Consider the following 12,907-nt stretch of genomic DNA (forward strand, 5'->3'; position numbering starts at 1 on the left):
CACACAGATCACTTTGGTCTCGTCAATGGGACCATTTGGCAACTTTTTAAAAGTAAACTTTCAATTCAGAATCTTATTGGCATCCATTTCGGTGTCTCGCGCTCGTCATCCACTCAAAACGTAACGTTAACCAACTATTTGGCCGGCTCGCAACAAGTGTGTTTCCGGTCTAGCTAGATCCGGTGCCGACAGGACGCGGAATGCGCGGCGCTACGCCAGTTTTCATAACTTTTTGGATGCAAAAATGTTTCTATTGGCCGCGCTGGTAATCGTCACAGCGGCAAAAGTTTAACTATTTTGAATTTTGACCGTGGTGTGCGCGCCGCTGCTCTTGTGCTTTGGTCGACGAAGCAACGAAACGTCCTCGCGCGGCGCAAGCCATTGAAATGAATGGGTTTCATAGCGCTGCGCCGCGCATGCCGCGTCCTGTTGCAAAAGCATGTGAAAAAAAACTACAAAGTTTGCTAGGCCAAAAAGACCATTAATCGCGCGATAAAAAATTAATCGCGCGATAAAAAATTAATCGCGTTAAAATGGGTTTGCGTTAACGCCGTTAATAACGCGTTTAACTGACAGCCCTAATGAAAACTAAGCTTTTTGAAAACGCACTCCAAAGTGGCTAAATTTGAAAACGCCGTTTTCGCGTAGTAGTGTGGACTGTCAAAACGGAGGTATTTAAAAACGATGACGTAAGTTTAGTCATGTGACGCATATTGTACCAATAGATATGCATGTTTATACCGGTATTGTGTCTGTTATGTGCAATTCACTTTCACACTGTTGCTAAAATATGTTACTTTGCACACTCTTCATATCACAGTACTGCAAAGATGACAGAAAATTCACTCACATTCGCTGTCCTGGGGCAATACATGAGAGCAGTCGCGTTTTAGACCAAACATATGGTGACTGAGTGCGACTGGTGAATGCTGAGACACTCTGAAAAAATGTATTTATCCTGTCAGAAGAATTGCGCGATAACTTTATTATTTATTTTTCCGTCAGTATCATCTCAGTGAGCTTTTGTGAGGTTTTACGCATGCGCTGTAAGGTGAAACGAAAACGCCATTTTCAAATGTATCCGGATTAATGTAGACGTAGCCAACGTAAACTGATTGAAGACAAATTTTGAGCTGTTTCTTCTTGCTAGATCTAGAAGATCTTGTTTCATTTACTGCCTGGACAAGTGCTCTTCTCATAGTGTTCCTGATAAAGGAAGATTACTCAAGGAAAAAGTGAGTGAAGTCTCGATCAATACTAGAGGACTGACGTGGCACGGCTAATATCACATGATCGGTCCTGTTATCTGAGCGAGCCAGCACATCCAGGCCAGGGTGCCGATGTACAGCTTTCATCAAAGCGATCGATGCTACGGCCATGAATCAGAGCCCTAGTCCTGAGATGGGTACACAACAATCCCATTAACTGCATCTGCAGGACTGAGGTAACGGGAGGCTAAAGCTAGCTAACAGTGCTGTTACGTGCAAAAAGTCACAAAAGAAAGCCAAACTAACCATAAATATAACATGCGTGACTGTTCTGTAGGCTGAAGAACAGAGGCGCCCTGCAATTCTGTGTCGAAAGTCTCTCGGTTCCATTTAAGTATTCAGAATTATCTGGGTTTCTAAAGTAAAGACTGCCGGCAGCACAAGTTACACACTGAGCGAAAAACGCAGAGACGGGAGATTTTGTCTTGCAATATACAGGACAATCTGAGCTAAGAGTGGGTGGAAAATGTTGATATGTCTCTTGGCACTTTCTATGAAGAGGTTACAAAAAAAAGGGGTTGAAACTCTTTTAAAAAATGTATTTTTTTCAACAAATGGTCATGAATAACCATCAGAAAATGCTTTCTGCTCACCTTAGGGGTCAAACTAAGTATTATATGAGCTGTTTTGTTGCTGTTGTTGTTGTTTTAGAAACAAACACGAAATAAACTGGAATCGCATTCATTTGAAAATGATTAAAACAGAGAAGAATGGGTAACAGGGTTGAATTTGGCTACACTTTATTTCGATGGTCCGTGACATTCTACAAACTACAAGTAACTTTGCAACTACATTAGAGAATTAGTAGACTGTTGTGGACTGTTGTGTTAGGGTTAGGTGTTAGGGTTCAGGTTAGTAAGATAAGTTGCTTATAGTATATAGTAGGGGTGGGACAAAATATGGATAGGGCATCGTTGTCCTTCTCTAAATGATACGAGAATCGATACGCTGGCGCCAAATATCGATATTTTAAGGCGCTCTAAATAGACTTCCCTGCTCCCAGCGTCTCTTCATGGCTCCTCGAGGTGGCGCTCAACACATGAATGAGGGAAACATGAACATAAGTTAACTAGCCTAAGAAAAAGAGGGTTTTAACGGGATGGCGGACAGCAGTGTGAGTAAAATAATAAATGCCCCAGCCAAGTTTAAGTCCAATGTCTGGACGCACTTCGACTTCATACCATTGATGGGACAAACAAAATCGACAAAGAGTATGTGATATACAAGAACTGCCTGGTAAAAGTAAAGTGCACGGTTAATACCACAAACATGAACGCCACTCGCACCGCCATCACCCGGATCGCACTGAAAATATTTAATTTACTTAAAGTGTTCAATTTAATTTACAGACTGAAAAACTTTTTGTGCTGTTTTCTGACAGTTTGACCTTTAATAAAGAGAGGAAACCTGCACCTTTTCACAGGCATTTTGTTTTCAAAGTTAGACAGATATTGTGATGTATTATTGCAGGATTGTCTAGTAATGTATTGATTATTGGAATATCGATATCGTGAGCCATGTATCGTGTATTGTGTATCGTATCGTGAGGTACCCTGTGATTCCCACCCCTAGTTTATAAAATGACTGTTGAGGAGCATCAAAATAAAGTGTTAGCAGACAGTCTACTAATACTCTAATGAGAGTTAGATGAAATGTAGTAGCAAAGTTACTAGAATATCAGTAGAATGTCTAGGGTGGACCATCGAAATGAAGTGTTACCCTGATTTTGTTTTTAACCTAAACTGAGCTGTCACTTTTGGCGCTTTTCCACTACACAGTACCAGCTCGCCTCGCCTCGGCTCGGCTCGGCTCGACTCGACTCGCCTTTGTTTGGTTTTCCACTGTGTAAAAGTTGTACCTGTACCTGCTTTCGGGTACTTTTTTTCGTACCACCTCCGGCGAGGTTCTAAGCGAGCTGAGGCGAGCTAAGCCGATACTAAAATGTGACGTGAAAACAATGCCGACTGCTGATTGGTCACAGAGAATCTGCGTCATCATTTCACGCGCCAGATGGAGTATCCAGAATAACCCCGCCATTTTTAAATAGTTTGGCCAGAGATAGTTACTAAACTTACTACTATTATTATGGCAACTCGGAAGAATACGCCGTGGTCAAACGAGGAGGTGCACACATTCCTTTGTTTGGTTGCCGAAGAGAAGATCCAGCGAGAGCTTGATGGGGCAACGAGGAACGAAATGCGTCGCTATGACGACCGGGTACTATTTGTGGCGGTACTTTCTGCAATGGAAAACGGAGCGAAAAGCGAGCCGAGTCGAGGCGAGCCAAGGCGAGTCGAGTCGAGTCGAGCTGGTACTGGTAATGGAAAAGCGCCATTTGTTGGACAAGATAGTTTGGAACAAAATGTTGGTTTATAATTTCCGGCTTTCCGTGTTTTCGCTGTTATACGGTAGGGGGCGCTATTACTCATCTTCTGAACGAGTACTGAATCCCCGGATCAAAACACAGGAGAAGAAGCAGCAGAAACAAGCATTACCATATGTAAGCAGATGCACATGTAAAATAACGCGATCATCAACATTAAACAGCATATAAATCAAAACTGCCTAATGTTACTGAATGAAATGTCGTCCCAGGACGAGCTCTAGAAGAATTGTGTTGATGATCTCGAATTACTGCATCTGTGTTTTCACTCATGCATTGTTTTCATCGTTCTGAATATGATCCAGACGTAGTCTTTGACAAAAACGTGATTTTCTCAGCTTTTTACTCAAAATGTTGCTTTTTTTATGAAACCTGCCCACATTAAAGTGATGATTAAAAAAAATAACGCATCAAGCTAGTATAAAACGAGATTTTGATTTAAAAGCAGAGGGCCTGTTCTTTCTTTTGATATATTGCATATTCAGATATTCATACAACAAAATATTCAGGGAGCCATGAAAATGATAAAATAACTTACATTTCACATAAACTGACAAAAAATATTTATGACATTATTGTGTGATGAGACACCAATTTCTACTTTATTCGTTGAATGTGTCTTTTATATATTATTACGATTTTTCATCAACACCTGTAAAAAAAAAAAAAGGTTTTCCAAAAATATTAGCTTAACAGTTTGATGGTACTTCTGGAGAATGACTTAGACTTACCCTCACACTTTTCCAGGATCTGAACCGTCTCTCCAAGTTCTAGAGTCAGACCGTGTGACACATGTCCTCGGAAACTACAGACCACTGGAAAAGATAAAAGAGAAGAAGAAAACGAGTTAGATGTGTATTAAAAGCATTCAGAAACGATGCATTCAAAATAAAACCACAAAAAAATGTGTTTTTAAAAGTGATGAGTGTAATGTCTGTGTTACTACCCTCCTAAACAGATTTGCCTGTCTGCCATTGGTCAGATCAGCCCGCCCCCTGCTCATGCTATTGGTTGAGAAAGCGTTGCATTTACTCAAGTTCAAGTTCTGTTTTCTTCCCTGCGGTTTCTGCCAAAATATAGTAACTATATGTTATTATTGCTCAAGTGACACTGTGAGAACTTGGTATCAGCCACCACTGTAATAAAGGTTTTTAATAAATAATAAATACTGACATTTAATTGAAGTTTTCACTCAAATTATGCTGATAATATGATATATTCTGATTTATTCATCTACAAAGGTTCCACCAAAGTGCAGATGGACAGAGCAGCACAGTGGAAATAATAGGATTTATTTTCAATGAATGCATTCCGGGATAAAAAAAAAGGACATGTGCAGATTTAAACGCAGAGATATTCAGAATCGCCATGGTAACCTGGACAGAGCATCCCAGGGAATTATCGAATCCATGCTGATGGAAAAAAAGCTCAAGTCTTGGTGTTTCCAGCTTTCCCAGAGCAGATTTTTGGGAATCACACGGGAAAAAAACACTTCTTAAGTCAACATGGCATCTAAATGTTCTTACTGGTCTTATTTATCTGTGGAAAAATGCTTTTCTTTGTAATGTATTTTCAAAATGCAACAATTTGCTCTTACTCTGAAACGACTTTCCTTTTCCGATGACATCGCTTAGGCCATGCTGACTGTTAACCAATAGATTTTTAAGTATTGTTTTTTTAGCAAAGTCACATTCAATCTGGCTCCATTATGGTGTGTACCACCTAATTTTAACCATCCGATCAATTCAAGAAGGATAAAATCAAGTCTTGCCCTGCATTTCTTATTGATTATCCTGTTTAACTCAAGATGAAGAACTTTAATAGCCACAAATTGAGCTTAAATGAATAAGTAAGTTAAGCTTGGTTGGACCAAGCACATTCCTAAAATAAACCCCTCCTTAGTCGACATTTGATTTCACGTGAATTCAGTTTTATCGAAACATTTTCCAAACTGGAAAACAACACATGCATTGCCGGTTTCATTAAATAAGTGTGAGATTATAACGGTCAGACGGGCAGGCCAGCTGAAATGCCCAGAACAAAGCTGAGTAATTTCTCTGAATCCATCTGTATTTGTGCAACATGATCCGGTCTGGCACAGGAGTCTGATGGGGCCTTTCAGAATCTCAAATTGATATCCATCTTGTCAAGAAGCAAACTGTTCATGGTGTTACCATGCAACCGGCTACATCGCTGCTTCAAGAAACAATATAAACATCGATTTGAAACACACAATGGTTTAGATGACAATTACATGCCGCATACATTTACTTATACAATATTCCCTAAGCAGACAGGACTACTTTCCCTGAGGAGTTTCACAGATTCTGAAACGTTTTTGAGGAGATCTACTTATTTTAATTTCACAGCAAAAGCTATAATGGCTTTTTTATGCAAAATAAACTTTTATAAGAGCTAAAAAACCAGCAACAATGATTACATTATCTCAACTGCGTCATCCTCAAGACACCAAGATATCAGAGCTAACAATCAGACAGGGACAGAGCGTCTTTCAGGATTTGTCATGTTCATTTACTCATTCCTGATGACATTGTGCCATTTGTTATTTATTTTCAAAGATCACGGTTTAATATTTAATGCTTGTTAAGAGACTCTCGCTGCAGTTTCCAAGAAAACATGTGACTGCCGCCAGAGGTCTGCATTTAGTGAATAATTCAAAAGCTATTAAAAGAGCTTTTCAGGAGTTAATCCCACTAAATGACGGAGCGACATAAACAATATGTGTTTTGAATATGGAAGACTTTGCTATTATTGGTATCAGAAATGGCATTGTGAGGGCCCTAATGCTATAAAATAAATAATAAATGCTGGCCAGTTAATGTGTAGGTCGTCGAGATTTCTGTGTACAAACACCCGAGCTCCTTAAAAATAGTGAAAACACCTTTTTTAGACAGAAACAAACGGCCCAAAAACACACACTGATTACCGTGGTATAAATATTTGCACGGCTACGAGTAGACAGACCTGTTTAACTTTACCTTGACATTAAATCTATGAAGAAACATGAATGCATAAATACAGAACAGAACAAATCCTTTTGCAAAGAACCTAATTATATTATCCAAAAATAGGCATTAAAACTTTTTTAATATATATAAACCACACCTATGTGACATATACAGATTCTAGGATAACCAATGCTAACTTACAACATAAATAAACACTAAATATCCAAAAAATAGGCAATAAAACATGTTTTTTTATTAGATAAACCATCGTTATGGGATGTATGTAATTGCTAGGCTAACAATGCTAACTTACAACATAAATAAACCCTAAACATCCAAAAAATAGGCAATAAAACGTGGTTATTTATTAGATAACCCATCCTTATTTGATGTATATAACTGCTAGGCTAACCAATGCTAACTTACAACATAAATAAACATTACATATCCCAAATAGGCAATAAAACATTGGTATGTAATAGATAAACCATCCTTATGTGACGTACATGTCTGCTGGGCTTACCAATGCTAACTTACAACATAAATAAACCCTAAACATCCAAAAAATAGGCAATAAAACATGGTTATTTATTAGATAAACCATCATTATTTGATGTATATAACTGCTAGGCTAACCAATGCTAACTTATAACATAAATAACATTAAATATCCCAAATAGGCAATAAAACATTGGTATTTAATAGATAAACCATCCTTATGTGTCGTATAACTGCTAGGCTAACCAATGCTAACTTAAAACAGCAATAAACACTTAATATCGGAAAAATAGGCAATAAAATGTGGTTATTTAGTGGATAAACCATCCTTATGTGACGTACATGTCTGCTGGGCTTACCAATGCTAACTTACAACACATAAATAAACACTAAATATCGAAAACAGGCAATAAAACATGGATAAACCATCCAAACAACTGCTAGGCTAACCAATGCTAACTTGCTACAAAACAGAAGTATACACTGTATATTTTTGATTAATGAACTTTGATTAATAATGAACAACATTTCTATTTGAATTACTTTGTCTATCTTCTTCATCCTGGGACAAAACATTACTATAACATGGTTATATATGGTCCATACGGGAAATAAACAGCTGTCTGGCTGGGGGGGGGGAAGTTAACTAGTAACATGAGATCAACACATTAGCAATTGGGTGTCTGTCAGCTGCTTTACAGCATGAAACTTTTGCAGCAAATATGTTGATAACAAGAGAGAAAAGAGATAAATATGGCACAACCTGAGAGCAAATTACATTTTAATTAAGTCAAATAGCTTGTCAAATTAGCATTTGTTGTGGCGCCTGCTAGCGAAAAGAGTCGCATGGCTCTGCAGCAAATAGCCGAATCCTTTGAGACGGATGTGTGAGTGATTAGCGCAATTCACAGGGATGCTACGACAGACATGCTAGCCGAGGGCAAGTTAACTCTTAGCACAGAAAGCGGGTCAGTAAACCAACCAAGAGTGTTCGCTGACTTCATGTCCGTAAACATGACAGAAGACGGTCATTATACACTTGGTATTTGCCTAGTAACAAATCAAATTTCAATCTGCATATATTATGCTAGCCCTATAGGCTAAATTAAGACATTTGCATGTGGCATCTATATACAAACATCCTCATTAAACGGATGAAGGCCGTTGGAGCCCGTAGGGCCACACCTCTTCCCTCCTGCCATTCTGAATTTTGTCCTGTCATGCCAAATAAACAAACAGCAAGCCAAATGGATCCATGCCGGCAGGTTTTATATGCGTGTCTCAATAATCTGCTAAACAAACAAGCAGAAAACACTAATAAATCTGGGTTTATGGAAGGGTTTTGGAAGGTTTTTTTGTTTCCTTCTCAGATTTACTGAAGGATATTTCAGGCAGTCGATTGGAATAGCAGTGAAACAATCAAGGTTTTTTTTTAGATGTAATTTACAGAGACGTTTTGCTGTGTGTCATTAAAACTGCACTCGATCTATTAAACACTAGATGGCAGCCTTCTTAATAAAGAACATCTCTCCCCACAAACCTCACAGAGACGGTTCACACAGAAGTCTTGCTATTCCTGTAGTATATCATGCGTACTGATGCACATTTTCTGTATGCATGCTATATTTGCCAAAATGTGGCATATATATATATATATATATATATATATTTATATATATATAGCCTATATATATATATATATATATACTAGCAGAAAACAATGTAGCAGCATACTGCAATTTAAAACATGTTATTGTAGCAAGTTATTCAGTTGATGTTTTTAAAGTATAGTAGGCAGTAATACAGTATAAGTAATTAGTACATTAGAACATTTATATTCAAAATAATACAATTGTGTTCATAATTATAGGTATTTAAAAATATATATTAAAATAAATAACTGAACAACTGTTTGGTCTTGTGTAAGTATATATAAAAATATACATGTATAAAGATTTAGTTTACAATCAATGTATTGATTTTAAAAATCTGTCCAATGTTTTTCTACCAAAAATTAAAACCTTTCTGTGAAATGAGATAGTAACTTACTGCACCTTTAATGCACTTCATGTTGTTTATAAAAAAGAATGAAATATATTTTCTTTCTCTTTGTATTTTTACATCAATATGGTACAAGATAATCCATCAATATTATTCAAATCAACGTGATAAATGAGTTAGGTCTAAAGTAATCTAAAAGTAATCTAAAAGTAGTCAGATTACATTACTTTATATGTGTAATGTAACTGATTATGTTACTAACTAGAATTTTTGTCATGTAATTTGGGATCAGCAACCAACTACAGTTTGTAAGAGCACCGCTCTTGGCATTATAAACACCCCAAAACTTCTCTCCCAATCCAAAGCATTAAAGCTCACCTTCATGCATCGGTTTCCCCTGAGAGCAATACTGTACTTTCAGAATCTGACGCAAACTTTGGCAAGATGTTTCATTGACAGCCTCAAGGCGACAATAACACGAATTGATAAGACCGAAAGAGTTTGCGCATTGTGTTAGCTGTGCCCTCATTCGAAGTGTATTTTACCTAAACACTTTGGACCCTCATTCTCAGTCTGGGCACACTGCCTCCAGCCACGCTGAATGAACTAAACGGGCCATTTGCCTGCATCCATCACGGCTCCCGAGGTGTGGAGGATGTATGTAAATCCCCCTTTGATTTCATATGCTGTTCAGTGACCAGTTCAGGTGTTGTCCGTGTGACAGCTGTGGATGTGACTGGGCCGCTCTGACTTCAGTGGGCCAAACGCGTGCCAAATGGGATCACATTATGTGTCTAAGTTACGATTTAACAGCTTCTGATTCAGAAATATTTGTTATAAATGCTACCATCTGGTACTAAAATACTGCCAATACAAAACGCAGTTATAGATCTGTTTGCCAACAACAAACCCCTAACCAGAGTATCAAACTCCAATGCCTAACTCGTCCTGTAATGTGCATGGATTATTTTTAGGTGATCAGACTTACGGATGAAAAAATATGATAGAAATAAACTAGAATTACTCTGAATACTGTAAAAAAAATTACATGATCAATAAGTTATGAGAACATATGTTTTTAAATTGCTTTTAACTCATAAGGTAAGGTAAAAATAAGTTAAGCAATTTCCCCCTTTTTTTTGTAAGTTATTAAGGGTGTAACGATCCCCTCATGTCACGAGTCGATACATATCACGATACTGAACTCACGATAATATTGCGATACTCCAAGACATATGATATAACAAAAAATGTACTGTTCATTAAAATGCCAAATTATAAGAATAGGCTTGGACTTGGTGCTGGAAACCCAATGCACAGGACAGTAGAGACACCAGAATAAAAATATTCATGATTCTGAAGCTAAATATGCTGAATTATTTTAGACGAATATGCTTGGACTCTGTCACTGACTAGATATATTTAAAATAATGTAGGCCACTTTTTACTGGTAACATAAGACTTTTGGCATTATCAGGACACCATTGCATTATTATACATTATATTCAACATTATATATAGTAGTTTAATGTACTGACACCAAAACTGTGAAAAAATAATTTCTCACACAGTATTTTTTTATTTTGGGTGAACTATACGCAATACATGTTTTAGATACATTGTTACACCCTTATACGTTATACAAGATTCAACTCAAATTTAATGTAATTTAAGTTGAAATGACTTAAACATCCAAGCTGATTGTACTTAAAAATTTAAGGCGGCAACTTTTTTTTTTTTTTTACAGTGTTAGTGCTTCAATATCATGAAGACTTGGGCTCTACTAAACAACCACCTATCATCACCCGTTCTTGGTAAAAGTAACAGTCTTGTTGAATTATCGAACCGTACCATTCTCCACCCACGGTTCGGCACACACTTGCTTTCCTAATTTTGTTGTGTTAAATCCGTCGTACAATAAAATTCAGTCACATAAGCAGACTTGTCCTGTCCACATTCAATCGCACACGAGATCTCACATTAAGTGGGTACGAGGAACACATAAGAAATATTCCACTTATGAAAGTCGGGTTAAAGGATTAGCGTGGCAACGACTGTATTGTGTGAAAGACACTCAGGCCTGACACAAAACAGCCGAACATATTGAACGATGAACACAGACAGATGGATCCCACAAATCCTTGCACTTCCAGACACACTTTTGTTTACAGTTTTTCCTGGTGTCCCAGTTTAAACGGCAAGTGTCACACGGGGTGTCAGGGAATTCACTAATCCTGCTCTGAAAACAAAGACACATCAGATACAATACCATCTGCTACACAACGAACACATCTACATGTGAGATCTCAGTTACTGACATCACTTCTCCACAGATACCATTCAACAGCATCCCCTCATTGTACGTTTTTGTGCTTACAAGAGCTATTGACTGCTACTCTAAAATACTGTCTGTGAATACAAAGCAGAACTACAACTCGCTGTCACGTAATTGTTACGGACCCAGATGAGGTAGCTGTGCAGGTTTAACCCCACTCATCTGGCCTCAAGCGGCGCACTAGCCACAGACGCGAGTCTGTAGCGTCCATGTTAGCGTACGTGGCCCATACAGGTTTGGACATGAAGGTGTGTACATTTTTTCTTTTCCCGAGTTAATTATCCCTTTAATATCTTTATATTGCCACCTTCAATAGCTTCAGTCTTTAATTTACCAACAGTTAGCTATTTTTTGTTAGCAAACTACTTTTTTTACTGACTGCATTGGAAGCTTGTAGTTTTATGACTAGCTTGTAGCTACGGTGTGGTGACAAATCAGGTCCTCCCTCAAAATCGGGTCTCTGTTAGGACCCCAAGCGAGCACATTGGCTCAAATTACTTTTAAAAGGTAGCCTCTTTAGCGCCTGATTACAATTCCTACAAAACTATGTTATAATGACCATTAATGTCTGTATTAGTTAGGCTATGTTCTAGCATATACGCAATTAGCCTGGTAGCTTAGTTTATACACGCATGTACACTTACCCTACATGTATTCACAACCATCTTTAATGTAATAACATGTTAAATATCCACATATTTCAGTTATAAAAATAATATAATGATGTTCAATTATTCACTTAATAGGCTTTTATTATTAGGTTACTATTAATCAATTAACAGTTTATCATGTTAGAGCAATTGAGTTTAATTTGTTTTATTACGCACTATAGTAAGCTATACATATTTTAAATTAATATTGTTCTTTGTACTTAGTATAATCATTAACTGATAGTTGACAGAGACACAATTTTGAGGGAGGACCCAATTTGTCATGACACCGGAAGCTAGAGTTTACAAGCAGCAAGAAGCTAATACTGCTAACTAGCCAGAATTAGCTAACTATGCCTAAAATACAAATGATTAAGCTCATATACATCAGAATAGGAAATTATTTCATAGCAAACACTGAGCAGAAGGGGTTTCCATGTAAACTGTTTGTAAAACTATTCTTTTTTTTTTTTTACAAGAGTAGCTTGACTGCGTTTAACTTCTTTAAACTAGCTTATAGTTTTATTAGTAGTTTGTTTACAAGCCGTTTGAAGCTAACACAGCTAGCCAGCCAGATTTAGCAATATTTAGTAAATAACTTATTAAGCTTATTTACATCAAAATGCGCTATTATTTCATAGGTATTAACAAACATTGAGCAGAAGGAATTTCTATAGGCTAATTGTTTCCAAATCCACTTTCTTTTAATAAGCTGCTGCATTCAATTTAAAAGTCCACATTGGAACTTCTGTATGTGTTTTATGATTAAGGTACAGTTTATTTATGTAACATGCAGAGCATTT

General features: G+C 37.3%; 1 protein-coding gene across 12 annotated transcripts in view; it reads right to left on the minus strand.

Annotated features, from left to right (window-relative positions):
• Positions 1-12,907, minus strand: part of dock3 (dedicator of cytokinesis 3) — a 229,095-nt gene that overhangs the window by 164,468 nt on the left and 51,720 nt on the right. For all 12 annotated transcript variants that reach the window (XR_008807959.1, XM_056260587.1, XM_056260585.1 and 9 more), the window contains one exon: positions 4,383-4,466. Coding sequence is in view for 11 of the 12 variants with exons in the window: in XM_056260587.1 (XP_056116562.1) it covers positions 4,383-4,466 (84 nt within the window). In the remaining variant the exon portion in view is untranslated. The remainder of the gene's footprint in view (positions 1-4,382; positions 4,467-12,907) is intronic.

This window comes from Rhinichthys klamathensis, unplaced genomic scaffold (assembly GCF_029890125.1).
Source record: "Rhinichthys klamathensis goyatoka isolate OS25496 unplaced genomic scaffold, OSU_Roscu_1.1 h1tg000009l_1, whole genome shotgun sequence".
Classification (NCBI taxonomy): Eukaryota; Metazoa; Chordata; class Actinopteri; order Cypriniformes; family Leuciscidae; genus Rhinichthys; species Rhinichthys klamathensis.